The 27,837-nt window shown below is 40.1% G+C and overlaps 1 protein-coding gene, 1 long non-coding RNA gene and 2 other non-coding genes across 7 annotated transcripts; 1 reads left to right on the top strand and 3 right to left on the bottom strand.

Annotated features, from left to right (window-relative positions):
* Positions 1 to 5,490: 5,490 nt before the first annotated feature.
* On the bottom strand, positions 5,491 to 7,830 carry LOC135407675 (cytochrome c oxidase subunit 7C, mitochondrial). 2 transcript variants are annotated; one of them, XM_064642920.1, is made up of 3 exons: positions 7,666 to 7,830; positions 6,598 to 6,743; positions 5,491 to 5,829 (listed from the first exon to the last, which is right to left on the bottom strand). In XM_064642920.1, exons 1-2 carry the CDS (start codon positions 7,738 to 7,740, stop codon positions 6,627 to 6,629), a joined length of 192 nt encoding a protein of 63 aa, XP_064498990.1. In that variant the 5' UTR covers positions 7,741 to 7,830; the 3' UTR covers positions 5,491 to 5,829; positions 6,598 to 6,626. The 2 variants fall into 2 exon arrangements, with proteins under 2 accessions (XP_064498990.1, XP_064498989.1); XM_064642919.1 differs by having other exon boundaries at positions 5,491 to 5,582.
* LOC135407905 (small nucleolar RNA Z39) lies at positions 6,229 to 6,289 on the bottom strand. The gene has a single exon (XR_010427073.1). It is a non-coding gene; the product is annotated as a small nucleolar RNA Z39 (small nucleolar RNA).
* LOC135407906 (small nucleolar RNA Z39) lies at positions 7,423 to 7,485 on the bottom strand. Its single transcript, XR_010427074.1, has one exon. It is a non-coding gene; the product is annotated as a small nucleolar RNA Z39 (small nucleolar RNA).
* Positions 7,831 to 7,938: 108 nt separating the features above from the next.
* LOC135407676 (uncharacterized) lies at positions 7,939 to 25,961 on the top strand. 3 transcript variants are annotated; one of them, XR_010426963.1, is made up of 3 exons: positions 7,961 to 9,862; positions 11,358 to 11,394; positions 23,073 to 25,961. It is a non-coding gene; the product is annotated as an uncharacterized LOC135407676 (long non-coding RNA). The 3 variants fall into 3 exon arrangements; XR_010426961.1 differs by lacking the exon at positions 23,073 to 25,961 and having other exon boundaries at positions 7,939 to 9,844; positions 11,358 to 12,334; XR_010426962.1 differs by lacking the exon at positions 23,073 to 25,961 and having other exon boundaries at positions 11,358 to 12,334.
* The last annotated feature ends 1,876 nt before the right edge of the window (positions 25,962 to 27,837 follow it).

The raw sequence follows: 27,837 nt of genomic DNA, 5'->3' as shown, positions 1-27,837 counted from the left end.
ACCTGAGTTTGTGTTCTAATAAATAAAAATAAAAATTGCATACAGCTGTATTTAAAAACCCACTAGAGCAAGTGCTAAAAATTGAGTCTTGAGGAAATTAGGTTGACTATCAATTTATAATGTAATGAAATGAAAAGTGAACCAGTCAGTGGTACCCAACACTCCATAAAAACAAGAATGTCTGAGCCCTATCCTTTTGCTTTGTACTGATGTTCTGCTTGGCTTTTTGGGCTTTTCACTTCCCATTCTTTGGGTTGCCTACCCAGCAAACCTCAGGAAAATCAACTTGAATTAACTTCTTGAAAAGCAACCTATCCAAGGCACTACTAGCTAATCTTCTGCTGACCTACTTAGGATTAGAGCAGCTGGCAAAATTGTTTTACAGAGCTTGATTTCAGAGGTAAACTCCAATTGAACCGCTACAGCGTTGCTGTAACTTCAAAGCAGCATGAAACCCAGAATTAAATAAAATTTCAGTGACTTTGAAGTCACACCTCCAGCAAGTTAATTGTCCTGCAGACAGGCTGTCAGTGCCCACACCCTCTGTTTAGGTTATGTACTGGGCAGAGGCACTTCAATTGGGCCTAACAAGGTAAATTATGCAGTACCTATTATATTTTTTTTGCAGAATACCTCTCTCTTTGTGCTGCCACTTCAGAATATGATCAAAAAGACCTTATTTAGGGGTAGCAAGCCTTCCCCCCACCCCTCCAAAAAAACCCCCATCCCCTCCACACGCAGCTTTGTAAAGCCAGCACCAAAATACTTCTGACTACAATATAAAAAGGCAGTAACAGCTCCGGACAGCAGGTTGAGATAATAGTTAACTTAAATCCTGCTGTTTGGCAGAAAACAAGTCTCTGCAGTATTGGATTCAGAGGGCAGCATCATGTCTGGAAAAACAAACGTGAAGGAGAAGCAGCGCTGCTTCGGGCTGTCAGAGAAAACCCTGCCAGACGAGGAATTATAGAGACATGGATCTTCTTTAGGGAGGTTACATCTTCCTCAGCTTTTACTTCCAATTACATGGAAGGCTCAGAAACACATGGAGAAAGAATTGCTCATTTATATTAATGGATCATATATTTATGTTGATCCCTCCCCCCCCCAATAGCCCATCCTGCCACTGTGTCAGGCAACAGCTTTGGTTATCTACAAAGCCCCAGATCTTATCTATCCCACCTATTACCATTAAATATCCATGCTGATGGTGGCTAGCAGGTTTTCCCTTCCCTGAGAAAGAGATCTTTCTCCTCATCTTTACAAAACCTCATTTAGTCCAGAATTATGGAGTTGCGTTTTTCTGGGTTTTTTTAGCCCCTTACACTTAGTCCAAAGAACCCTCAAGAATTTTCAATTTAAAAAAAAAATTAGAAAAAGAAACCAAACCTCAGACCACACTCTTTCCTCTCATCTCTGTCCTTCCACCACCTATCATAATTGTTATATACATGATTTTTACAAGCGTTTTTTCACCAGTCTTGCCTAAAGAAAATGCAGGGAGAAAAAAACTCCGAGGCAAACTAGTTTTGGAGGTGAGATAAGGAAAAGATTTTAATTTGTGCCTCTGAAGCATAGAGATTACATGATGCGCACCTTCCCTGCCTCAGATGTTACAATTTATAATACTGCCCGACCAATCCAAGTTTTGTCCATCCCGCAGCTTTTGCCCTTAGTCACGCCCCTTGGGAATTGGGGCTAGGGGCTTTTTGAGAGCCCTTCTTCATCATCTTCATCATCTTCAGGGTACAGGGGGCACACCTTCACCCAGTTCTTGACTGTGCTGTTGTGGTTTAGGTCCAGGTACAAGCCTTCTCTAAACAAAAGGGCCTACTCTTAAACATTTTCTACCGGAATTCAGGGGATATTGATATGTGAGCATGGAATGGGGTGATGGGGTAGGGGAATGTGTAAACTACTGTGCTAAAGGGTAGAGGAATAAGGGCTGTGGCTTCTAAAATCTACTTTTACTACTTAACTACTTATAAAGCTTATAAAATTAGGAAAATAAGAAAAAAACAGATGGACCTTATGGCATCACCAGCAAGGTTCATTTTCAAGGTACATTTTGTTGCTGGCTCTGGCTTAGCTGGGTTCTCAGCAACACTATTTATACACTGTCATTTTTCAAAGAGCGGCACACTCTACACATAGCTAATGGAAAAAGGTGGCACAACCAAAGGAAAAGAACTTAATATTATTCATGGAATACCAGAAAAGGAAAATGGAACAGTGGATCACATTAATTCCAGCAAATACTATTATTTTAAACTCATTTAAATGCAAGTCAAACTTATTGACCTATCATGCTAGAAAGCAACTAACATTTATCTTCTCACTGCAATCAGAGCAAACAGAAGCTCGCTGGGGAGCTGATCAGAGGAGGGGAAATTCTACCTTTATGTTTTACTTAATTGAAACAGTGGTTAATTGCACCAGTCCCATCAGTTCAGGGGGTCTCACTGTCGCTGTCCTTTCACCTGGATCTGCCATAAACCAGCCAATGCTACTCCAAAGTCTGTTTTTCCAGTATCACATAACCCTAACTTACACCATTCTTCCTATTTTTCAACCCATGTCTTTTTGTGATAATTGAAGATGTAATTACAATACCAGTAAAAATAAACTAATATGTTATTGGGTTCCTGTGATGCACATTCCAATTTCCAGTTAAGCAATCCAGAGACTTAATCTGCTTTGCCCCTACTACACATATTTTCGCACATTAAAACAATAATTAAAAATAACTTCTTATGGCTGTTTAATGGACTCCACTGAGGTGAGAACAGGTAGGAATATTTTTATAGCACTGGACAGCCAGAGTCTATATATAACTTTATATAACTTCATTTTTTTGATCATGAAGTTGAGAACAATCAATTACTATTTTATGGAGGCAGCAAATATTTCTCTTCCTTTTTCCTTAATACTTCTATTTAATTTTTTGAGAAATGCCCATTGATGTTACTACACCAAGGCAATGAAGTGCAATGTGTACATGACCCTTACCTTTAAATAATAAAAACAGCTTGAATGTGTTAACCTGTGCAATGTTGTCCAAACTCTCATCTACAGCTCATGTTCAATAAGAATGGCTGCTAATTCGATTGTCATGACAACCAAAATCTATAGTTTCATATTTTCTTCCTCCAGCCCAATTTGCTTATAAACCTCTAATTTTGTTTCATGTTCCTATGTCAAACTCAAACAGAAATAAAACAATCTCAGGCTTGCAAGAAACATGAAAGGAGTAGCTGGGAACTTACACTGGAAAATATTTTTAATTTTCACCCCACTGTTTAATTAGCAGCAACAAGATTTTAAAACAATTTTCATAAGTAACTCATACTCTTATTGGAGTGGTTCACCACTTTTAAACCACACTGGAGTGTGGTTCATGAAATCCAGTATCCAGTCTCCAGTGCAGGTTAATACCAGATGTTTCAAGACACAACTGAACAAGACCTAAAATTTCTGTTCACTGGGTGGGGGGGGGGAGTCAAATTCCCATTGCTTTCTGAAAATGGGATCTGAATAGGACACACTGTCAAATTAATTGCTGAGCAGAAATTCCATGATCAGGTGATTTGAAAAAAATATATTATTTTTCATCACATCAAAATATTTACCCCATTCCATGTAACTGAACACAAGTCCTTCCAGAGCTGTCCCAGTATACAACAGAACGACCCCCAAACTAAAACCATTCAAAATATTAAAACATAGGGCACCTAATTCACATCTGCTCAGATTTAACTGAGTAACTGCTTGAGAACTATACCTTACAGAAATAAAATGGTAAAGTGTGAAGCTCTCTGGAAGAAAAGTGAAACAATTTTGAGTTTGTGTAAAAATAGAATTCATGAAAGGGAAAATTATATCAGGAAAACTGGGAAAAACTCTGGGACCATTAATGAGTTTCCTTAAAAGTGGCATCTAGCAAGTAAAAAATACAATAATTCACGCAGATGTGTTACGTCCCAGAGGTCCTTTAACCACTGCCTTGTTTCCTTCACACAGTTTTAATGACAGAGAAGCACCACTTACATATTGCTTTTTGGTTGGAACATCAAACCTGCAAGGGTTTTATTTTTCTACCTCTTGTTTCTTCAATTGATTTATCTCCTACCAAGTCAAGGTGCCTTGAAGGGAATCCAAAACGCTATTTTAAAAATAAATATTTCATTGGGTACTCAGACTATTATACAGCTGAGTGTGACGGAACAAACTTGTTTTGCACAACTTAATTCTACAGCTGCTGGGTTTTAATGAATCTACCTATTCCACTTATTATCATTATCAGTTCATTCTGCATACTTATAGTGATACTTCTGTCTCTACAATCACTCAGGGCTGGGTATTTCCATGTTAGTATCTGTGGTGGGAATGTGTTTGGAGAAGTCCTTCCTAAATGAGAAAGTGAGGTGAGTAAAAAAATCTACCAGAGTTTTCTGGCTCATCTGTTTAGCAGCCAACAAACAAATAAAAGAGTAGGGGGACTTAAAATAAACCATAGAATGGGTTAAAGACCAGCATAAATTTGAAGAACAGCAGTCAAATGAATAGATAGATAAATAACTAATATGGTTGAAGAGGAAGAGGCTCTAGACTGACACGTGCTCCCAAAATCAAGTCTGGCTATAAGCAGTGATTTCATAAAGCCAGAGAGACAAATACAATCTGGAGTTGTGCTTCTGTGAAATTAAACACTGTTCAACATCTGATATGAATGACAGGAGCCACATATCTCTCAATGACAAAGAGCATTTTCCACTCAAGCAACCAAAACAATGAATTTTAGATTTTGCTTTGTTGAACAGCGATGACATTATAGATAATCCAGTAGTAAAAAATGCCTTTGGGTAGAATGCAGACTGTCCCAGTTTGTATTAACAGAAAGACAGACCAGAACAGACTTCTTAATGTGTTTCTGTTGCAAAGGGAAAGTTCTGAAATCCTAAGGGAACCAATTACTAAAGTCAGACAGAGAACTTGCAGACTTGATAATTGATGGGGCTTGAAAATTACTGAAAACTGCCTGAGCAACTCACATAGGGAAACAGTCTGGTTCTAAAGGGACTAATTATTGCTTTGGCAGCACAGTTTGCTGTGAATGGAGAATGTGGCTCCTCATTTTGCAACTTCTGGTGGGCAGGTGTTACATAAAAAAAAATACCAACTATCAACTGCAGAGCTGCACAGATCAAAACCAGTAATATCGTTTAATCTGTACTCAAGAAATCCTGAATTAACTGAGCGCATTAGATTAAAAAGCTTACAAAATTGTACTGAAAGTTCTTTGTAAAGAAAATATTAATAGTAAACCACTATTTGCCCAGTTGCATTTCTGAAATGTGAATTTTTCTTACCCTCTGTTTCTGTACACAACAATTAGTGTTTAATGGCAATACACTGGAATTTGAAGGGGTTCTCAGAATACACCAGCTGTCAAAAGCACTTTAGCAGCTGCATAAAATACAGAACACAAGGTTTTCAGATTTAAGATTTTATTTAGACCCATCCAGCTTGTACTGCAGCTATCATTTTCCCACTGAAAGGTGATGGGTAGAAGACTTCCAACTCTGCAAGGAAAAGAAATGAACCAAATTTAGGAACTCTACATTACTACTACAAATAAAATTACAAGTTATTATTTGAATACAGAACAGCTATAAGCACATACTTTAATTAGAATTTTTGATGGGCTTGGCTTCATCCATCACCTGGTTTTGCAGAGGCCTTGAAGCCATACAGTTCTAAATGCTGAAGTTCAATAAAAGTCTGCTGATTTTTGTTTCTTCCTCAGTCCAGGGACTCAAAAACATCAAACTGGCAAAGGAATTACACAGATAATTTCAATTTATTCCAACTATGAGATGCCAGTGAGGATTGTTATTTCCTTCCAAGAACTACCTGGGTCATTCCAGTTTCTGAAAAACATGTTTTTCAGATTACAGAATTGACAAGATCAGATATTTCCAAGGTGGAAATGGTATCAGGACAAACTGAAGTAGCCTTTTAACTGTGAGTGACATGCTTGCACAGTCTGGGTCATGTCTGAGGCTTGCTTTGCTAGGACCATCAGCAAGCATCAATTAATTTCTGTTAATGACCTTTTTTCAAGTGGACTTTAGCCCAGAACTATTCAGGAATGATGTAGCTGGTATAATTGTTTGGATATGGCTGAAGAAGCTTAAGAAATCTTGTTTTCTACTGCTCTTTATCTGGCACATCAGAAAGCATTTACAGTATCACAGTTTCTTATCCTGTTTTGTCACATCACCCATGCCAGTTACTCCTACAGTAAGGAGGACCTTTGTGTCAGGTGTACCTTTGTGTTTCCTCAAAGGTGAAAGCAGACATGGCTCTAGTTACAGTCAGAGATGTGGCCTCTGGGGAGGCAAAGTTCACAAACCACTGAGTGCAGCAGCTCTGTGACACAAACTAAAACCTGTCCATTATATGAGCCATTATGATGCAACTGCAAACCACAACTGTGAGCACGTGGACTGCAAAAGGCTGAAAATTACAATGTTTTTTGATGAGGCCAGGCTCTTTAAATTCCACTGTGCTGTGAAAAGCAATAAAATCAGTTACCCAGTTAGTGCAGTTACAGTCTGTGCCCTTCATTTCTTCAGGAGCTGGTGTCTGACTATGAGGAAAGGGGCAGCAAATCCACTTCCAAAGAACCCACACATGAGTGCCAGCAGCTGCCACTTGTTCTCCACAGAGAAAGGCAGGTTCTGGAGGAGAAAAGGGAGCTTTAGTTTTGCAATCCGTGCAGTTTAATTGCTCTCTCATTGACTTGAAAACGGTGAGAAACTCAGAGCACTAACAGGTAGAGACAAACCGGTAAAATAAACATGTCATTTCAAAGTAGTTTCCCTTCCTTTCAAGGAAAGAAACACGGTGTTTGTGATGATGAATAATCAGCCACTATCTGAAGGGCACCGACAGGGAAGCTGGAGAGAGACTTCAACAACTGTGGTGACAGGTCGAGGGGGAACAGTTTCAAACTGAAAGCGAGGGAATTAAGGCTGGATTTATGGAAGAAATTCTTCCTGTAAGGGTGCTGAGGCCTTGGCACAGTTTGCCCCATCCCTGGGAGTGTCCAAGGCCAGGTTGGACGGGGTTTGGAGCAACCTAGGCTAGCAGAAGGCGTCCCTGCCCGTGGCAGGGGGTTAGAATTGCAAACCTTAACACTCTTTGGATGTGATCTCTGGAGGTCACTTTGTCACCTCTATCTGCAGCCCAAAGCGGAGCCATTTTGCTGCAGGTCTCACCCTCTCCTGAGGACACACATCCACAGCCTCCCCAGTGTACTGGCATTTAATTATTTGCCCCGTGAAGGTTTTCCTCACTTCCATTAGATACGCTTAAAATTAAGTTTTTAGACGCGGGGCTTTGAGACAACCCACAAGGTACATCAGAAAGCGTTTACAGTATCATTGTTGCTGCTCATACCGCAATGCTCATCATCTGTACCACCGCAGGGAAGGGCGCTGGGGGCCAGCAGCCCCCAGTTTTAGTCTGCTGTGGGTGTTATGGCAGCAGAGCGCCATCCCAAAGCCACACGAAGCAGGTGATCACAGGGCGGCCATCACAGACATCCCCGATCCCCCCCATCCCCCACGACCCTGAGCAGACCGAAACGCTCCTGCCCACCTTCCCAGGTCCCTCCTCATAGTGGCTGCGGCGGATGGCGGAGGTGGCGAAGCGGCGGACGCCGGCGGACAACATGATACAAACAGGACTCGGCGGTGACTCGTCCGCCCTGCCCGACCTTCCCGAGCGCGGTGGGACTGAGGGGGAGCCGGAAAAGGAAGGGGGGAGCGCCGGGGCATGACGGGAGTTGTAGTTCTGAGGGTGTCACGTGGGGCCGGGTCACCGCTCGCTGTTGGTCGAGCCACGCGCGTGCACGGCGGCGGGAGAGTCCCCGCCCTCACCCGCCGCCATTTTATGGTGACTGTGGGGAGGCGGGGAAATGGCGGCAGGGGGCTGAACCCTGAGCTTGTGACTCTGAACCACCTTTATGCGAGGGACAGGGGACAGCCTCTAATGTAGAACTACCAGATCTCGATAAATGGGCGAAAAATAGAATCACAGAATGGTTTGAGTTGGAATGAACCTTAAAGATCATCTTGTTCTAGCCCATGGGCAGATACACCTTTCACTAATCCAGGTTGCTCCAACCTGTCCTTGGAGGGCCACAGCTTCTCTGGGCAACCTGTGCCAGGGCCTCACCACCCTCATAGCCAAGAATTTCTTCCTACTACCCTATCTAATACTACTCTCTTTTGGTCTGAATTATTCCCCCTCATCCTGTCACTCCATGGTCTTTTAAAGAAGTCTCTCTCCATGATTGATAGATGCTGATGATTTATGTGGTCTCACTAACTTTAATGAATATATTGCAGATTACTTAAATTACACTTCAAAGAAACTTTGACAATATGAAGGTAAAAAAACCCCTCCACCCTCAGCATCTTTCATGTTTGTCAAAGGAATAATAAACACCCACAAAGTTATTTCCAAAATTGATGGTCTCCATCTGTGTGTTTTACATGCAGTATCAAAAATAACCCCAACAAAATCTGGTTTTTTTCTTTATTTTAGGAAATGAATTTTGTCGCTTCAGTAAATGAAATGGATGCTGCCACCTTAGTGTTGCAAGGAAACAAATTTTTTCATAGCCTTTCTGCATAGTTTTGTGCTAAGGGAGGATAGAAAACCAGGATCTTCATGCTCACCAACATAAGACATTTATAAAAGCAGACTGAAAGAACTTCAAGAAGTGTGGCTTAATTAGATTTTATTTAGAAAGTCTCTTTTGGAAAACAGTCACTGCGAATAGTAAGGAATAATTATTACAGATTACATTGGGAGGCAAAGTCTATTAAAGCAGAAAACACAAAAGCAAGATTAAAGAGGAGTTTTTAAAATATTTAAAGTGTATAAAATTAAATTATTCACATAAAGTGGAACTAAGTAAAAAGATAGGTTTAATTTCCAGGAATGATTTCATTTATAAATTGCAAAACTGTAATATGAATGAATTTGCACTAGGTGAACTTGTGAGGTTTGTAATGCTGGCCTCTCCTTATGGAAGCAAAATCAACACTTTATTCAGATATCTGCTTGTTCTGGCATTGTTGTAGCATCTGCTAAAAAAGTCTTGTATAGATTTCAGTCTTCTTCAGAAGAAGGAGTTGCTCTAGAGCTGAAGAAATTTGTGTGAACACTCATATCTGTTCTCCTTCAGAGCATAAACTGATACAAAGAATGCTAGTCCAGGTGTGCGAGAAAGCTATGCAGGAAGAGTTTAGAGTAACAGATTCAGCTGGCATTGATTGGTTTTTGTCCGAGAAATGAAAGATAATATCTTCCAAAATGTTAGAAATATGCGATACAATAGTTATAATGAGGATAATCAGGTAGCAGGGCAGATTATTACAGGAGATGGTAAATGCTGTACTGGCTGCCTTTGTAAAAAGAGTGTCTAACTCACAAATCGTGGGACTCACAGAAGGAGTCACTGGGTGAAATTCCCTGCCCTGTGTCATGGGTAGGGTCAGAATGGGTGATTACAGTGGTATCTTTTAAATCTATGAATCTTTAGGCTATTATTTAACATACATCTTTTTATATCTACAATCCTTAGTTCCTATAAAAACCCCCAGTTACTGTAATTGCTTAGATTGCCAGATTCTTCATCTTCAACAATGTATTACATTTTACTGCTTGTGAATATGACTTGGTGGTGAATTCTTTCAGGTGCTGCTTTCTTGTTCACTTTCCCCCACAAAGAACGTTTGTGTTCTTGAACTAGAAGGCAGAAACACAAGTAAGAAAAAAACCCCAGGTAACTAAAGAAAATAATGCACAATATCTGTCTTGTGTGATCTTGATGGAAGATAAAAGCATAGAAAGCTTAGTGTACATTTTACAAAATAAATAGGGCCATACAGTGCTGTGCACTTTGAAGCTGCCAGTCACTGAAATACAGTGATAAAACCAATAAGAGAAAACTGACTTTTTAAATCCCCTTTTATGAGTGAAGGAAACAGCTGTTTTTAAGTACTGGAGTTATATATGATTAAGTTCAGATGTATGTACCTCATGAAAACTTTTTAACAGCATAAAGTCAGGAGGTCTCAGGAGGCAAAACAGCCATCGTAAATGACACAAAATTATAATTTTTCTGCGGAAATTGTCCTGTGTTTTTGTTAGCACGATAAATTATTTTGTGTTGCGCTTCATATTAGGAGTAACTCTCCTTCCAGTCATAAGGTCAGGTAATAAACACAGGATGAAGCAGTTTTTAAATGCTAATTAATGAAAGGGAAAGGCTGACTAGAAGCTATAAGTGGCATTATATAATCGATGTTAATTACGTGTTTTTTAGCAAAACTGTGGGTTAACAGAAATATCTTTGATAATTTGTCAGTCTTAGTCTAATTTCACAATTATAGAAGAAGATCTTTCATAAGAGTAATTTAGCTTGCCTTCTATGTGATAGTTGGTTTTTTTTTCCCAAAAAGTAAGTATTATGTTACAAATGTAAAATAAACAAATTAGAGTATTACAAATAACATGAGATCTTGAACTGCAAAAAGAACTGTTAGTGTGCGAAGCATCTGTATTTAGCACCATGAAAGGCTGGAAACCTTGAAGTGAAACAATACAAATAATATTAGTTTAAAAGAATTATCACTTGTAGAAGATATTTACCTTGATTCGAAAGAGCCCACATAAGTTGTTGGAAAGTGGAGTAGTGAGAAGAATTGTCCTTTTGGAAACAGTTACAGTGTTTTTGTAAGCACTGATAGTCTGAGGATGCTCTTGGGAGAAGGTTGTTAGGAGAAGTAGCATCTTTTATTCTTCCATTACAGCTGTTAAAACCAGTCAAGCTTCCAAATGTGTGAGCCTTCCTTAAGGCGTGAAACTGAGTGACTTTCAAGTGTAAATATACACTGAAAGTAATTTTTGCAAGGCATAATTCAAAGGACACTTTCCCCCCCACAGCAGTTCTTTCGAGTGGATGATTTCACAGATTCAGTTCACTGTGTAGAGGGCACGAAGACTTACACTGGCCCACAGAAAGGTGTGAAACAGCTGTAGCATTAAAAAGGTGGAAATGGAGGCAATAGCATTAACACTTTTCTTGGCAGCAACATCAGTTAGTGTTGGCAAAAAGAGCTTGTCCAACTACAGCTTTAGTACTGAATACATATATATATATATATATATATTACTTCGGATTAGGGCATGAGGAAATTATTACATGAAACAAATCAAATTCTTTCCCAAGTGCCAGACTTCTAATGCCTAGTACATTTATTAATTTTGTTCTTCAGGATCATCCGTGATGACATTCAAGACAAGGTGTGGAAGGTGTTAAAATACTATGCACAAAGCAGATTTCAGTATATCACGTTATGTTATAAACAAGACGATAAAATAATTGGAAATTTATGTTTTGTCCTGTAATGTCTTTATGTCCAAAGGTCTCCCTGATGAGTGTTATCTTTCTGTCAGCCACTGCTCCAGAAATGCAACTTTAAAACTGTGTAATTAATGTTTTTAACCTCTTACAGTTAACATAAGATCCTATTAACATTTAACATATGCAGTTTGATTTACTGTTCTCAACCTAAATTGAAATACTATGATTTTAGCATCTGTTTGAAACCCAAAAGTGGGCCTGTGCATCCAAATTTGGGCTGTTAGCTCTGGCTGAATAATTTAGTTTACTACCAGGATTGTAGGGGGAAGTAACACAGTACCTGTGTAATTCATGCTTCTAAACCATCATGACTACAAAAGTGCTGTAGGCACTTCTTTGCAGTGTTCCTGCTTATTAGATGGGTCAGTCAATTGTAAGTACTGTAGTGTCATTTTGTTGTAAAAAATACAGGTATTATGAAAAGTTGAGCACAAATTTATAAGGTTGAATTTATAATGTTACTCACGAGAGCAGGTTGAGCATAGCTGTAGCTGGATGTGCAGAGTGACAAAATTACAATTTTGGCAACATACCTAGATAAATTTATTTTCGCCTTACGTGAAATAATTCAAAAATTGCACCTTCATATAAATGACTCCGTATGGATGTGAACACTCATTTGTACGTACAAAACCATGTTTCAGCAGCTGAAATAAGTGTCTGACAATGATATTTCAACCTGACAGAATTTTTATTTTTTGCTATTAATCTTTTGCAGCATTAATTAAACCTGCCAAAAGTCTGTATGAAATATGTAATGGAAGGTTTGTTACACAGAACCTATTTTAGCAGCCTTATGAGAATAAAGCACTTGCACAGTGAGAAAGAGCCATTTTGCACTATTTATTTTGTCTTCCTGTCTTTCTCTAAAATGGACTATGTAAAGCTCCATATTTTTATCATAGACACCAAGATATATTTAGTTTATAATTACAGTATGAAGTGTTATAATTACTGGCATTTTGAACTATAGAATCATAGAATCGATTGGGTTGGAAAAGACCTCTGAGATCATCGAGTCCAACCCTTGGTCCAAATCCAGTCCATTTACTAGATCATGGCACTCAGTGCCACGTCCAATCTGCGTTTAAAAATCTCCAGGGATGGTGAATCCACCACCTCTCTGGGCAGCCCATTCCAATGCCTGATCACTCTCTCTGTAAAGAATTTTCTCCTGATATCCAGCTTAAATTTCCCCTGGCGGAGCTTAAGCCCGTGCCCCCTTGTCCTATTGCTGAGTGCCTGAGAGAAGAGACCAACCCCCACCTGGCCAGAACTTCCCTTCAGGTAGTTATAGACGGTGATGAGGTCACCTCTGAGCCTCCTCTTCTCCAGGCTGAACAACCCCAGCTCCCTCAGCCTCTCCTCACAGGACTTATGCTCCAGTCCCTTCACCAGCCTTGTTGCTCTTCTCTGGACCCGCTCCAGCACCTCAATATCCTTTCTGAACTGAGGGGCCCAGAACTGAACACAATACTCAAGGTGTGGCCTCACCAACGCAGAGTACAGGGGAAGGATCACTTCCCTGCTCCTGCTGGCCACGCTATTTTTGATACAGGACAAGATCCCATTGGCCTTCTTGGCCACCTGGGCACACTGCTGGCTCATGTTGAGCTTCCTGTCAATTAGTACCCCCAGGTCCCTTTCTGCCTGGCTGCTCTCCAGCCACTCTGTGCCCAGCCTGTAGCGCTGCAGGAGGTTGTTGTGGCCAAAGTGCAGGACCCGGCACTTGGCTTTATTGAACTTCATCCCACTGGAATCAGCCCATCTCTCAAGTCTATCCAGATCCCTCTGCAGAGCCCTCCTGCCTTCCAGCAGGTCGACATTCCCTCCCAATTTGGTGTCATCAGCAATTTGCTGATGATGGACTCAATCCCCTCATCTAAATCATCAATAAAGATGTTAAACAGGACTGGACCCAACACAGTGGTGTTCGCTGGGGAACACCACTAGTGACCGGCCGCCAGCTGGATGCAGCTCCATTCACCAGCACTCTCTGGGCCCGACCCTCCAGCCAGCTCCTAATCCAGGAGAGGATACACTTGTCCAAGCCATGGGCTACCAGCTTTTCCAGGAGTATATTATGGGAGATGGTGTCAAAGGCCTTGCTGAAGTCTAGATAGACCACATCCACAGCCTTCCCCTCATCCACCAGGTGGGTCACCTGATCGTAAAAAGAGATAAGGTTAGTCAGACAGGACCTGCCCTTCCTAAACCCATGCTGGCTGGGTCTAATCCCTTGTCCATCCTGAAGGTGTTGTGTGATTGCACTCAGGATGATCTGCTCCATAACCCTGCCAGGCACCGAGGTCAGGCTGACAGGCCTGTAGTTGCCAGGGTCCTGCTTGCAGCCTTTTTTGTGGATTGGGGTGACATTCGCCAACCTCCAATCATCTGGGACCTTCCCAGTGAGCCAGGATTGTTGGAAGATGATGGAGAGCGGTTTGGCAAGCTCTTCTGCCAGCTGCCTCATCACCCTGGGATGGATCCCAACTGGTCCCATAGACTTGTTAGGATCCAGCTGGCTCAGTAAGTCACTAACTACATCCTCCTGGAATACAGGAGGGCTGTTCAGGTCTCTGTCTCTGTCTATCTGCTCTAGAGGCCAGTTGTCCTGAGGGCCACCTGTCTTACTGCTAAAAACTGAGGCAATGTAGATGTTAAGTACCTCAGCCTTCTCCTCATCTTTGTTAACTATATTTCCCTCCAGGTCCAACAGAGAATTGAGGTTTTCCTTGCCCCTCCTTTTGCTATTAATGTATTTATAAAAGGACTTTTTGTTATCCCTAACTGAATTAGCCAAATTAACTTCAAATTCCACTTTTCTTTCCCTAATTTTTTTCCTGCATGACCTAACTCTCTTCATAAATTCTTCATAAGTAGCCAGCCCTTTTTTCCACAGTCTGTAAACTTTCTTTTTATCCCTGATTTCTTTCAGAACCTCCCTATTTAACCAAGCCGGCCGTCTTCCCCTCCGGCTGGCCTTTCGGCACACTGGTATAGCCTGTTCCTGTGCGCTCAAAATTGCCTGCTTGAAGCATGTCCATCCCTCCTGGACCCCCCTGCCTTTAAGGGTTGTTTCCCAGGGTATGTCCTGAATTAGTTTTTTGAATAGGCCAAAATCTGCCCTCTGGAAGTCCAGAGTAGAGGTTTTAATGATGGTTCTCCTTACATCCCTGAGGATTGAAAATTCTATTATTTTGTGGTCACTATGCCCCAGGCGCCCTCCAACCACTACATCATCCACCAGCCCCTCTCTGTTTGTAAACAGTAGGTCTAGTGGGGCCTTACCCCTAGTAGTATCATTTACCAGTTGATGAAGGAAATTATCCTCTATACACTCCAGGAACCTCCTTGACTGCCTCTTCTCTGCAGTATGAAGCTCCCAGCAGGTATCTGGCAGGTTAAAGTCACCCACAAGCACAAGGGCTGGAGATTTTGAGACATCTGCCAGCTGCTTGTAGAATAATTCATCTCCTTCATCATCCTGGTTGGGTGGTCTGTAGCAGACACCCACAAGGATGTCAGCCTTGTTGGCCTTCCCCCTGATTCTGGTCCACAGGCACTCAACCCCTTGTCACTGCTGACCTCAACTTCAACAGAGTCAAGAGACTCTCTAACATATAAAGCCACCCCTCCACCTCTCTTTCCCTGCCTGTCCTTTCTGAAGAGCTTGTAGCCCCCCACAGCAGCACTCCAGTCGTGTGAATCATCCCACCACATTTCTGTGACAGCAGCTATGTCATAGTTTTCCTGCTGCACTATGGCTTCCAGCTCCTCTTGTTTGTTTCCCATACTGCGTGCATTGGTGTACATGCACTTCAGCTGGGCCATTGATTTTATTCTCAACTCAGGCTCTACACCCTTAGGCTTATTTCTGGAGAGCCCAGTTGCCGCCCCTTCCCCCTTCAAACCTAGTTTAAAGCCCTCCTAACTAACCCTGCCAACTTACGGGCTACAGTTCTTTTTCCCTTCCCAGATAGATGAAGCCCATCTGGTTTGACGAGACTAGGCAACATGGAGTTTGCCCCATGATCAAAAAACCCAAAATTTTGACGATAGCACCATCCTCTAAGCCACCTATTGGTAAGCTGTGCTTTCCTAAACCTCTCCTCATTTATCTCCTCATTCATCCCAGCTAGCGCAGGAACTGAGCCAATTACTACCTGTGCTCCTGTCCCATGAAGTGATCGGGTCAGAGCCTTAAAATCTTTTTTAATTACCCTGGTACTCCTGTTATTGATGTCATCACTTCCAACCTGGACAACCAACAGTGCGTAATAGTCTGAGGGCTGAATAAGCTTAGGAAGTGTTTTCGTAATATCCCTCACCCTGGCCCCAGGAAGGCAGCAAACTTCCCTGTGGGATGGGTCTGGCCGACATATAGGGCCCTCAGTTCCCCTCAAAATGGAGTCACCAATTACAATAGCCCTTCTCTTTTTCCTCTTACCTGTAGTTGTAACAGATCCAGTAGACCGGGTGTAACCAGAAGACCTTGTAGACAGCTCTTCCTCCTGACTGTCCTCCATCAGACTTTCTGAAACCAGGGCCATATACCTGTTTTTTAAGGGCACCCTGGCAGGTGAAAGGGGTCGAGAGGGGGTGTTTTTGCCTCTACGACCAGGCACCTGTTTCCATTCCTCCCCATCCATATTGTCCCTTCTGTCTGCCTGATGGCAGGGGGGGCTGGGCTTCACCGCCTCCTGCTGGGCTTCCTTAGGAGTCGAAAGGGTGTGACTCCACCAGTCAATTTCCCTTTCACTCTCCCTTATACTCCTTAGCCTTTCCACCTCTTCCTTTAGCTCTGCCACCAGACATAGCAAATCATCCACCTGCTCACATCGTATGCAGGTGTTTCTCACGCTGTCCTCTGGTAGCAGTTCTAGGCTCAAACAGTCTATGCAGCCAGAGGCCTGAGTGGCTGCATCCTTTTTAGAGGGTTCTGTCTCTATTGAGACCCCTCTACTGGTAATAGGAGCAACAGCTTTCATTTTTTTGGGAGGCATGACTGCCTTGAGCTGTGAGAAAAAAAAAAAAAAAAAAAAGCCTCAGAAATACCTTAGGCTTCTGCCCTGCCTGTTTGCCCTGCCTGGGCGAACTGCCGTGCAAACTGCCGTGCCACGCCCTCACTGCCGTGCCACGCCCTCACTGCCGTGCCACGCCCTCACTGCCGTGCCACGCCCTCACTGCCGTGCCACGCCCCTGTTTGCTCGCTCCTGTGTGGGGTGCGTGAGCGACTGTCGCTCATGCTCTCTTGGAGGCTCTTATTATGTCTCCCCTATCACCTGCTAACAAGCCTGCTAATGAGCCTGACCCCTCCCACTCACCTTAATCGGTTCCGAGGAGGAGCCAAGCCTGGGCAGCAAAAAATGTAACAGTCATTGCTTGGTTGCTAAAGCTTGTGCTTGAAGGAGCTCTTTTGCGTATAGGACTATCTAGGAGCCCCAGAATCACATATTTGCCCTAAATTTACTTGGAGGTGCAATAGTCAATTTACATGGTAGTAAAAACCAAAAACTGCCCTTATTTTTTCTGCCCTAACTGTGCTTATTTTTTCTATAGTTTAAAAAGGGACTTTAAAAAAAATTACTTCTGTTTGTTTGTTTGTTTTGCTTCATCAGGGGGGTTGAAATCTAGTTGATGATTTCTCCATCAACAGGATAATATGCCGTTCAAAATATGCAACGGGGCAGAAAAGAGCCCTCAAAGTTATTATTACTTTCTTTCTCTAATAGCAGTCGATTGTTCCTCTGTTAAGCAAGTATTGCCCTAGTTTTTTTGTTTATATGTTGTCAGACTATAAATTCACTTGTGACAGTCCATGCACAACAGCTTCTAACTGTGTCTTTTACAACAAGGATGCCTGCCAATGGGGTTACTTCTCACTTACCATGATGAAAGAACAGTAAAAATCCATTCCGAGGTACTTAATGCAGACATGCCAGTGTTGACAGGGAGTGAAGTAGTGTAATTTTAATTTTGACATCACTGAGGATGTAAAAATAATTTAATATCTTAGTTCTCTGAGCTCAAAGCTGGAACTTCCATCAGGGCCTGTTTCTGTATGTCACCCTCCTGTAAGCATATCACATGAAACTATGCACATCTCTTATCATATTTTGATTCATTAGTAATGTCCTGGCTCAGTCAAGCTAATTTATTTACTTACGTGCCTGTCAGTTCCCCCAGTGACCTGTTCATGATTTCTCGTCTAAACTTAGTTTTTCAGGATGTTTTTGTAATATGCCAGTTAAATTGAACGTGTCACCTATCAGTGATCATTATCATGAAATGTTAACTGTTCAAGATGTTGAATGTGAAATATGCTAGTGGTCTCCAGATTATATTCATTGTGCCTCAGCATTGTCCGCTTTGTCTATGAGGTTAACAAAGAGCTGATGTCTGCCAAAGGACAGATACTTTTTGTTTAAGAACTGGCTGTTCGGTCAGCAGTCAGGCAATGCTGAAGGGGCAGGGACTTGCTTATGAATTTTCTGTGTAATTCAGGCTATACTGACTTGTTAACTTTAAATATGAATTTAAAATGAAGTGTCAGTGGTGATGACTCACATCATCTTCATTACAAGCACTAACAAGATTGTTGTGCTAGAAAGTCTGGAGTCAAGTCTTTTCAGTCAAATGAGTAAGGTGAGTAGGAGGAGATGCTTCAGTGATACACTTTTCATGGTGAAATAAGCAGAAGATGCTGCACTGAATTTATTTAGTAGAGACACAACAAAGTTTGTGCCAAGCTGCAGACTGCAAATGCAGCCCAAGATCTGAACAAATGATAGTTTTCCTAATGGGAATCTCAAGCTAGTAATTTGCCACATCTTTTGGCAGTGGATCTGTTTCTATGATGTATCCAAACATTTTTGTGGAGCATAAGCTAGATACTGATAGTGGGCAGTTTCCTACCTGGTATGTTCTCTCTGTGTCTTCTTCCCCTCCCCCTAAAACAGGATGTCTTTTTACTAACCCACAGTGCTTGTTCCATCCACTCTAAGACACGATGGGAGAATTTCATGCTGTATTAGGTTTATGTGGCAGGGTTTTGGTAGTGGGAGGGCTACAGGATAAGATCCCGAAACAGCCAGCCTGTGTTAGGAAAATGTAAATTTGCCCTCCTTACCTTGGAATTCATGAACTTGGCTCCCTGTGCCTGCCATTTAGCTCCTCTCAAGTCATCTAACAGAGAAATTCCATGATCCTTATTAAGAACTTTACCTGAACACTTTCTAAAATCTTTTTTATCAGCTTAATATTTGTGCCCAATATTAAAAAAATTCCTCTTAAATGTCTGAAGAAACACACTCTGGAATTTATCTTAGGTGGACTTACTGTCATTTTTAATCCTCTGTGGCTCCAAACTTTATCAAATATTTGATGTATTTATCAAATACCTTGAAAAATGTCTTTTGCTCAGAATGTTATCTTTTTTTTTCATATCTCATCTTTGTCTTATTCTGTGTCTTGAGGAGATGCGTGGAAAGCTTCTCTGAAGAATTTGATATCTTCAGCAACTTGTCAGAGGAGCCCAGATCTCTCCCTTAAAATAGTTCATTTTGTAAATGGCAACTCAATACATTTTATATAAGGAAATCATTATCAACTAGACATGGGGAAAGTAGTGGATTTTTTTTTTCTACTGCATGTTCTCAATTGCTTCACAGTATTTCATTTCACAGATGGAAACTTGACTTCTGACTAGAACTGTATGATATGCCAATTTTTGCTTTGACTATTCGAGTGTAAAAATAGCTAACTTTGCAAGAATACAGCATATTTAATCCAGCTCAAGGGTGTCATGTTACTGTAGAGCAAGCGGTCCTTGTCTTTGAAAATAACCAGACTGGAGTACTGGAAATATGAAACAGAAAAATGTCTTTTGCCTAAAGATACTTAGGTTGAATCAAAGGTAATTTGTGGCTTGTCCTGATCAGATTTTGAGATTCTGAATGTTTAATTCCTATTTAAAGTTACACAAAACTGAGCAGATTGATGGTCCATTATAATCACTGTTCTGGTAGCACATGTTCTCCTGTGGCTCCTCAAAGTGGGGAGCAGGGCCTTGACACTGGGGCAGGAACTTCTGCAGTGAATGCTTTTCTTTTGGAAGGACAAGCCCATGGCTGAGTAGCTATTGCTGAGTCTTGCTTGAATACAGCTTACAAAACTTGTTTAACAATTTTTCAGATAAATATGATGCATGGCTGGAAACCTACTTGAAGCTGAGGTGGAGTTTGACTGCTTGGAGGAATTTTGGGCAGAGATATAAAGCTTCTCTAAGAAGCTCAGTTCTCCCACAGCTTTTACTTACATGCATAATGTCAGACATCAGCTCAACTTCTCATACAAAACATTTTTACCACCAAGAGCACTTTCTCTTAGATTATGTCTAAAGTGTGAGAATTGCTCATGTAGGATGAGAACACAGAAACTTCTTGCCTCTTGAGACTGAGGGTGTGTGCCACAACTTCATCCCAGTTCTTGCATCTGTTTTTCTGGGATTTCGTTTACTGTAGAAACTACTTGCAACTCCTAGGACAAGAGCGGAGAGGTGTTCTGTTGCTTTTTCTTTTCCCCCAAATCTGAAGTCTTGTTCTAAGCTTTCTTGGCAGAGCACCTGTGTCCGTTTAATCTGTTGATGTTTTATGGAATTGCCTTAAGCTGCAGTTCCATCCCTCTGATGCATGGACAGTGATTTTGGGGAGAAAGCAGGAAGGAAGCAGAGGGCCAGGACTGGAAGCAAATACATGAAGGAAGGATATTTGGGAAGAGATGGGTGAGAAAGGGACCAGTGAAAGAAGTCGTAGGGGGGTGGATGACATATCCATGAGATAAACATCACCAGCTTGTGTTCTGTGCTACCATTCCAGCTTGGATTCTCAAGGCTCTTTGGTCTGGCATGTTACTGGATGGCAGTCCAGTGGATGGCTTATTAATATAATATAATAAGACATGACCCAGCAGCTTGGATTGCAAACAGCCAAATCCTTTATTTCAAAGAAAAACCCCCAATATATACCCTTGGGGGGCATGTGATTCACCTGGACCAATGACAGTAGTGTACACACTGCTCATGTGTGTCAGTGTACCTCTGGACACTCCAAGACCCAGAATGCCTCACCCTGCATCCCTGGAGTAGGCTTCCTAGGCAGTGTGTGCTGACATGCTTACTAAACTGGGATTGGCCTTACAAGTGAGCCCATGTTTTTATCTGATCCATCTGATTTGGTGTCTAAATAAAAGAGAGACAGTTCTATTGTCACAGAGAGACATCGTTCTATTGTCACAGTTTCCAAAGGGCATGTGAATGTTATAAGGAAATACCTGTTAAATCTCCTTAAATTAGAAGTGACAATATAATAAATACTTTCAGTTTATATTTACTGTGCCTTGTGTGATGTTTATTCTTTTGCCTCCTACTGAGACTACTGCATTTGTTGAGAGGATAAATATGTTTTCACATCTGTCATTCTCTTCTTTCAGTAAAACATTTAAACAGTAAATTGTTGTCCTGGATGATGTGCAGAGGCATACTAGTGTTGGCGATGTGATACATGTGATGATAACAATGTGTACTTCTCATAGTTTTTTGTTGTTAATTTTTTTTCACAGAATATTTTTGTGCAAGTTCTTGTTCTCTTGAAATCTCACTCTGCTAACTGTTCTTAACAATCCCCTAACATTCTCTGCAATTCTACCTTCCACATTTAGTTTATGGACTTTCTGAAAGCATTTTCTGACATTTTAGCTTTTTATTTTTTCAGAAGTGGTAGCTGAGATTTTGCAACTGTTCACTCAGAACTAGACCTGGGTTCATATCTGCTGATCACCAAAGATTAAATAGCCCTGTACTTTAAAGAAAATTTTAAGTCCCTGCTCAAGAATCATATAGTGGCTTCACCGTTAGGAGGCTTTCCTTGAGATTTATGTTCCTTCCACATAAAGCAAAAATATGGGGCATTTTTCAGTTTCTGCTGGAATTTATGACAAGCAAAGAAAGATGAGTTGTTGAGACAAAGTCCAAATCTGAATGTAATCTGTGAATTAGATTTAAGGTGATCAGCAGTAGCTTCTGTCTATATTAATTTATTCTCTTTGATCTGCAAGACAGACAAGCTAATTGTCTTCCTTGGTCTTGTACCTGTAGCTGTATGATCTTTGGAGTGAGTCTTGTCAAGTCTCAGACTGAGACTCACAGAGATTATTCGGATTTGTCCACAGGACCGCTACAGAACACACAGATGCAGATAGGGTGCTGCTGATGTTTAGTGCCTTTGTCTGTCATTCCTAATATGTATCAATCTTCACCTGAGTAAAAAGTGCCCCTAGCAATATATTCTAATGATCCTCTTTTCCAGAAAAATTGTAAATAAATAAATTTAAAAATCCCTAAGCAATATTTCATGGTTTCTGGCTATTTCTATTTGCCTACAGACATTTTATAACCTTAACTGAGGAGACTTAAATGATAGTGTATCAGAAGATAATGATTTGTCTTGTTTTTTGTCATTGGATCTCATTCTAGAGGAGGAGGAGAAATCAATCCTTTGTCTGTGTGCATGTAAACAGAGAACTTATGTGTTCTATTTAGTGCGATGCAAGGGCTTATTACTATGTTTTTTAATGTCACGATCGTCTGATAGCAAAGCTATGTCCTGGTTTTTTAGCGTATCTCCCTTACCATTAGGGCTTCCAAAGATGCAGGTGCTTCATGAGAAAGCCCATGTGAGATAGGATTGACATAGTTACCACAAGCTGTGCTGTGTATGACTTGGGTCATCACTGCAGGGGCATATAAAATGAATGAAAAAACAAGTAATAAAACAAATAAATAGTTTTGTTGGTTTTTTTTCCTCAATAGGGAATATTTTGGTTTTATAGCCTTGTTGTCTCAGAACCTCATGCTACAGGAAAATGTGATGAGTACTGGAGTGATCAGTGTGCAGAGTCTTTAGGCAATGCTGTATAGAGAGTTAGAGCTCAAAGAACTAATCTAAAACTCCTAAATACCGCAGACTTTCAAAATAACAATTTTGCATTTATTTCAGTAGGACCAGGGTTGTTCTGAAATTTGAACATCAGTCAGCCCAAGACTTGGTAGTTCCATGACAATGCCTGAGATTCTACTGTAGTTTGAGACACGGAACTAATCATCCTTTATTTACTAATATATTGAAATAAACCTGACTAGATGAGTAATAACCTGTAACCTTTTTTTTTCCAAACTTGCAGTAAGTAAGAAAGATGGTTAGTGCTTGGCCGTAACTGCATTTCTGAGTCTCTTTCTGCTCTTTCTGTGAGTTTGCACCAAGTTCTTGTTTTCTATCTCACTAATACTTTCCTACTGGCAAGGGGTTTTTTTTATTGTTTGAAATGAAATTTTGAATCAATGTTTTAGATAGTAGAGAATCCCAAAATGAGGACTTTGTGCTCTCTTTTTACTTTTATAGGGAGAAATGAAAACTGAATGTTACATCACTCTTTTAGTTTGGCTTTGTTCTGTTTTAATTCAAGTTGACTTATTTTTAAGGCCTACAAAAATGTCTCTGCTTCACAGCCATATCAACCAGAAGAGGAAAGACTTCCACCATTCAGTGCCTACAGGGATGCATGTAGAAAGATCCTGTGGATCATGGATTAATGGCAGAGTATTTTGACAGCTGTTCTTTCCCATGAAGCAGGAGAAAGTGTATTGCAACATCAAGACTGTCAGTTTTGGTTTTGTTTGTTTGGAGTTTTTGTATGGGATTTTGTTTGCCTTTGTCTGAGGTTTTTGCTTGTTTGCTTGTTTTTGTTTTTTTTTTAATCAAACACCAAAACTATAAGGATGGTGCAAATAGTTTAAAGAGAAACATCTTATACATGGTATGTTGTCTCATAAAAATACATGTGTTTTTTTGCTTTTCTCTCACAAAAGATGAGCAATGTGGTGATTGTTTTATCTCTGCAAAATGCTTATCTTCTTACCACTGAAAAGATGTGAGGAGTTCATGTCATCGTTCTCCATGAGATGAGTTTGAATTGCTACCCATTCTAGTTGTTACTTGAGTTATCTTTGGTCAGCCCTGTTTTCTATAGATTTTGCTCCTAAACTAGCTGCAAACAGAACAGGGTAAGAGCCACAGGTTAATATGTATTGTGTTAAGGATTTTCTTTGCACAAAGCCAAATGCTGTTAGTTCCTTCCCTTTTCTTGGCTCTGTGTTTGTTTGTAGGACCAACAGAAGAGGTCATGTCTGTATGTGCAGTTCTTTTCTCAACTCACTTTCTCATAGAGGAGGAAGAATCCAGTTTCTGAGGTTGGCCTTTACATGAGTAATGTCTTTTAATATGTGAAGGAATTGGTGTATGGTCTATGCAGCAAACTGTCAAATCCTGTCACCCATCGGCTGGAGCAGAGAATACAAATGAGCTCTAAGAGAGGCAAAGGGGGAAGGTGAATGTTAAAAATTTAAATAAAAGGTGTCACGTAACTCAGTTGTACTGGAATCAGTTAGAAGAGGCTGACGCAGAAGGGATGATGGAAAGTGAGTGATCATAATGAGAAAATGTGAGGTGATCTCTCCAGCAGGAGCCAGGTAAAATCTGTACTGAAGGACCTCTGAAGGTCACCAAGCCATCAGGAGCTAACCAGCTTGTAAGTGGTGCTAACATTTCTATTGTATGTGCAAATGTTGAAAATGTCAGTTACCACAGTGAGCAGTGCAATTTATTGTGCAAACTGATAAAACACAATAGGGGATATTCAGTTAATATAATGGTTTCATTCAGCTGTCTAATGAAAAGAAATCTTTCCACTCAAGATTAGTTATTGGATTAGATGCTTCCTTATACAGTGACAAAACAATAATACTAAGTGGTATAAGAAAGGCTTTCTCAGGTGAAATGTAATTTGAATTTTAGTAGTTGTAGGTTTCCTTTAAATATTTTAGTACTTAATAAATATTCCAGCAACAATGTAGATGAATTTTCACAGAGTGTCTTCCTGGTACTACTCATGGTAATTTACGAGATTTACAGCAATTACTGTTCCTGAAAACTAAAAAATAGTGAGTTATTTTGTGAACACATAAACCAAGGCCTTTAAAAAGATATAACAGTACTCTTAAAATGAAATATTTGGCTCAGATATAATTTGAGACAGATACAAAATTGGAGTGCACTGTCATTCCTGACATTCATAAAATTAAATTATTGTGTATTGTTTCCTTCTCTTTATTTCTGAATACAGATCAGTATGAAAGAAACTAGATACTGTCATTCTCTTGTTTCTGAGGGTGTTGGGAGTTTGCTGTGTGCACATCCAAATAGCCAATTAACACTGGAACCAAAGATACCTGTCTCATAAGTTTATGTATGGAAAACCAGAAAGATAGTCTTTTAAGGACCTGAAACTTTCTGTAAAAAATATATTCATAAATCTGATTCAATTTTTATTGGTATTTCCATATGTTCCTTAGGACACCTAATCTCCAGCCATTTCAGTAGTATCATATATGTAAGGATTTTTTCTTTTAAAGAGGAAGCAGAGGGGTAAGCACATGAGAAGGAATTCACAACATTTTAGTTCAGAGGTAAAAACTTGATGGTAATGAAATCAGTGAGAAAAAAAATATTTATTGATTAGTGATAAAGGTTTTGTTTATCACCAATATTTTGGTAGAAGTTCCTTTTGAGGGTTTAAATGAAAGAATCCGTGAGTGTTCTTCCCTTCCTCTGATGTTTATGTTTCTGTGTATACACATATGTGTCTTTGTACCTCATATGGTACTTGGTAAATGTTGCTTTTTTCCCATCTCATTTAGGGATCCTGTACTGACCACTGTAAGACTTGAGTTCATAATATTTTTTTTAATTGTAAATCCATGTTTTATAATTTTGTATCAAGTCTCTGATATTCTATACCATCATAGAAATTGTTTTCTCAAAATGGTGTGCTTTTACTTAGTGCCATCTATAAATGGGATCATGCCATATATAAACATTTTGAAGTTCAATGGGGAAAAAACTTTCTGGATAATGCTTCATAAGCTGGAAGTTTATACTTAAATAAATTGATACCTTTAGAAGAGCTCTGTAAACTATACTTAGTAAAAATCTACATAAGTTCTCTACTGATGTCATAGTCTTTGCTGAAACTGATTATAGTTTAATAAAACAATAACCAGCATATGATGTGGTTTTCCAACACTCATCCAAGATGTTTTTAACCTTTTTAAGCTGAGGTAGAGAATTAAAAATACAAGAAGTAGTAAACTAGTTCACCATGTTTCCAAAGGAGGAAATAAGTGAAAAATGACAGTGTGGATTAGGCAAACCACACATACATTATAAACCATGTGTAACGTAGCTGTAATTGTGCAAGTGTAAGCATGAAACTGATAAAATTTATCTCAGCCCCAGACTGTGTCCATGAGAATAGTTATTTGTATATTTTAGCCATTTTTTTCTTCAGGTGTTCAAAAAACATGCTTTGTGCTGCAAAGCAAGAGTTTCACATCATGTCAGAAAATAAACTGCATGTTTTTGTCACAAATGATGTAGGAATGTAATAGGAATATACTGATAACTACATAAAATTGGGAACAGATAAAGTCATAAAATGTTCAACAAGGCCAAATAAGTTTGCTTTTTCTAAGAACGAATGGAAGCTTGGAGGCTATTTCTATTTGCATTCTTCAGCTGCTCTGCTTGCAAACAGTCTTGCCGAGGTCCGGGTGTGGAATGGGATGACGACAGCAATAAAGGGCTCTTTACAAGGTGGAAGGTCTGAGGCTATTCCAAATTTATTGAAGGAGGGTGCCTGCTTTTATAGGGTTTGGGGGAAGGTGCTGGAAAGATAGGTGGAGCATGGGATTGACAGGTGAGGAAACAAACTAGGGAACAAACTAAGGAAGGTAGGGAAACTGAAACAACCGGGGACCAATAACAAGTCACTCCACACTGCGGCAAATCCTAGCCAATTTGAGGGAGGAACAGGGGAACAAGGGGTGAACAAGTCTGAACATGTTTGGCAATAGGAATGAATGGGGTACATCAGTGTATGCATGCATTAACAGTTTTATAAACATTCTAAAGTCCTTGAAGTCAACTTAGCAATGTCTTCTCTTAATTTCCATAAACTTCACTTTTTGAACCTTTCCCACTCTGATTTCTCGTCCTCCACACAATCTTGCTGTTTTGAATGTTGCCTCATGAGCCTATACTGACGTAATCACAATAATTCCTAAATTTATGCACACTGTGCATTTTGGATTTTTTTTATTGATTTATTTGTGATATGTGTGAAGTCATGCAGAATAATTTAATCCAAGTCTTTTCTTCTTTGACTACTGAAATATTTGTAGTTTTGAAGTAAATCTGGTAAATTATTCATAATTTATAAGTATTCCTGAAAATGGGTGCTAAATAATGGAGTGTAGGATAAGGAATTAAAAATAAACTGACTTTTTAAAGTCAGTTTATATTATGTGAGACAACATGTGTGTACATATCCTCAGTACAAGGGAAAAGTGGACATGCTGGAGAGAGTCCAGCAAAGGGCCATGATGCTGCTGCTGCTGCTGCTGAAGACACTGGAGCATCTCTTTTAGGAGTAAAGGCTGAGAGAGCTGGGAGTACTTTGCCTGCAGAAGAGAAGGTCCGGGGATAAACTCATCCCTGTGTACAAATAGCTGAAGGAGGATGCAGAGTGGATGAAGCCAGGCTCTTTTCAGTGATGACCAGTGACAGGACAGAATGAATTATATCCACTTAATCAATTGTAAAAGTATCCCATAGCATTACTATAAAATTATGAATGCATATTACTTAAATACCTTAATGATTTTTTGTTGCATGTTTGCATGCTTGTCTTTCTCTAGTCTCATTTGAGATCAGAATATCATAGATTTACTATTCTAACATTTCTGACCTCGAATTAGCAGGTGCTGTCAGTGTTGGTTGTTTGTTTGGGGATTATTCAAGGGTTAAAAAACATATGAGTTTCTGTAAGACTTGGAAATGGATCAGACTGACTAAATGAGGAACATACAGAAACATGCTGAGGGAAAAAACATTCATGGTTCTGAATGTTTCCCAACCAGTTACATGTTGGAGAAATTATTTTTTTGTCGTGTTAACCTATTTAATTTTTGTTTTATATCTCAGCTTTTATATCAGGAGGGAGAGGGAAGCAAAATCAGGTTGTGAGAGCTAATACAATTAAAATTCTTATAATCGAGAGGAAATTAATGTTAAAGGCAATAGAGAAGATACTATTATCAAATATCCTTAAATGCCAAAATCTTCCTTTCTAGCTTGTTTTTTTTAATGTTTGTTTTG

This window comes from Pseudopipra pipra, chromosome Z, assembly GCF_036250125.1.
Source record: "Pseudopipra pipra isolate bDixPip1 chromosome Z, bDixPip1.hap1, whole genome shotgun sequence".
Lineage (NCBI taxonomy): Eukaryota > Metazoa > Chordata > Aves > Passeriformes > Pipridae > Pseudopipra > Pseudopipra pipra.
The sequence above is the reverse complement of the archived record's forward strand: the minus strand, read 5'-3'. Positions and strand labels throughout refer to the sequence as shown.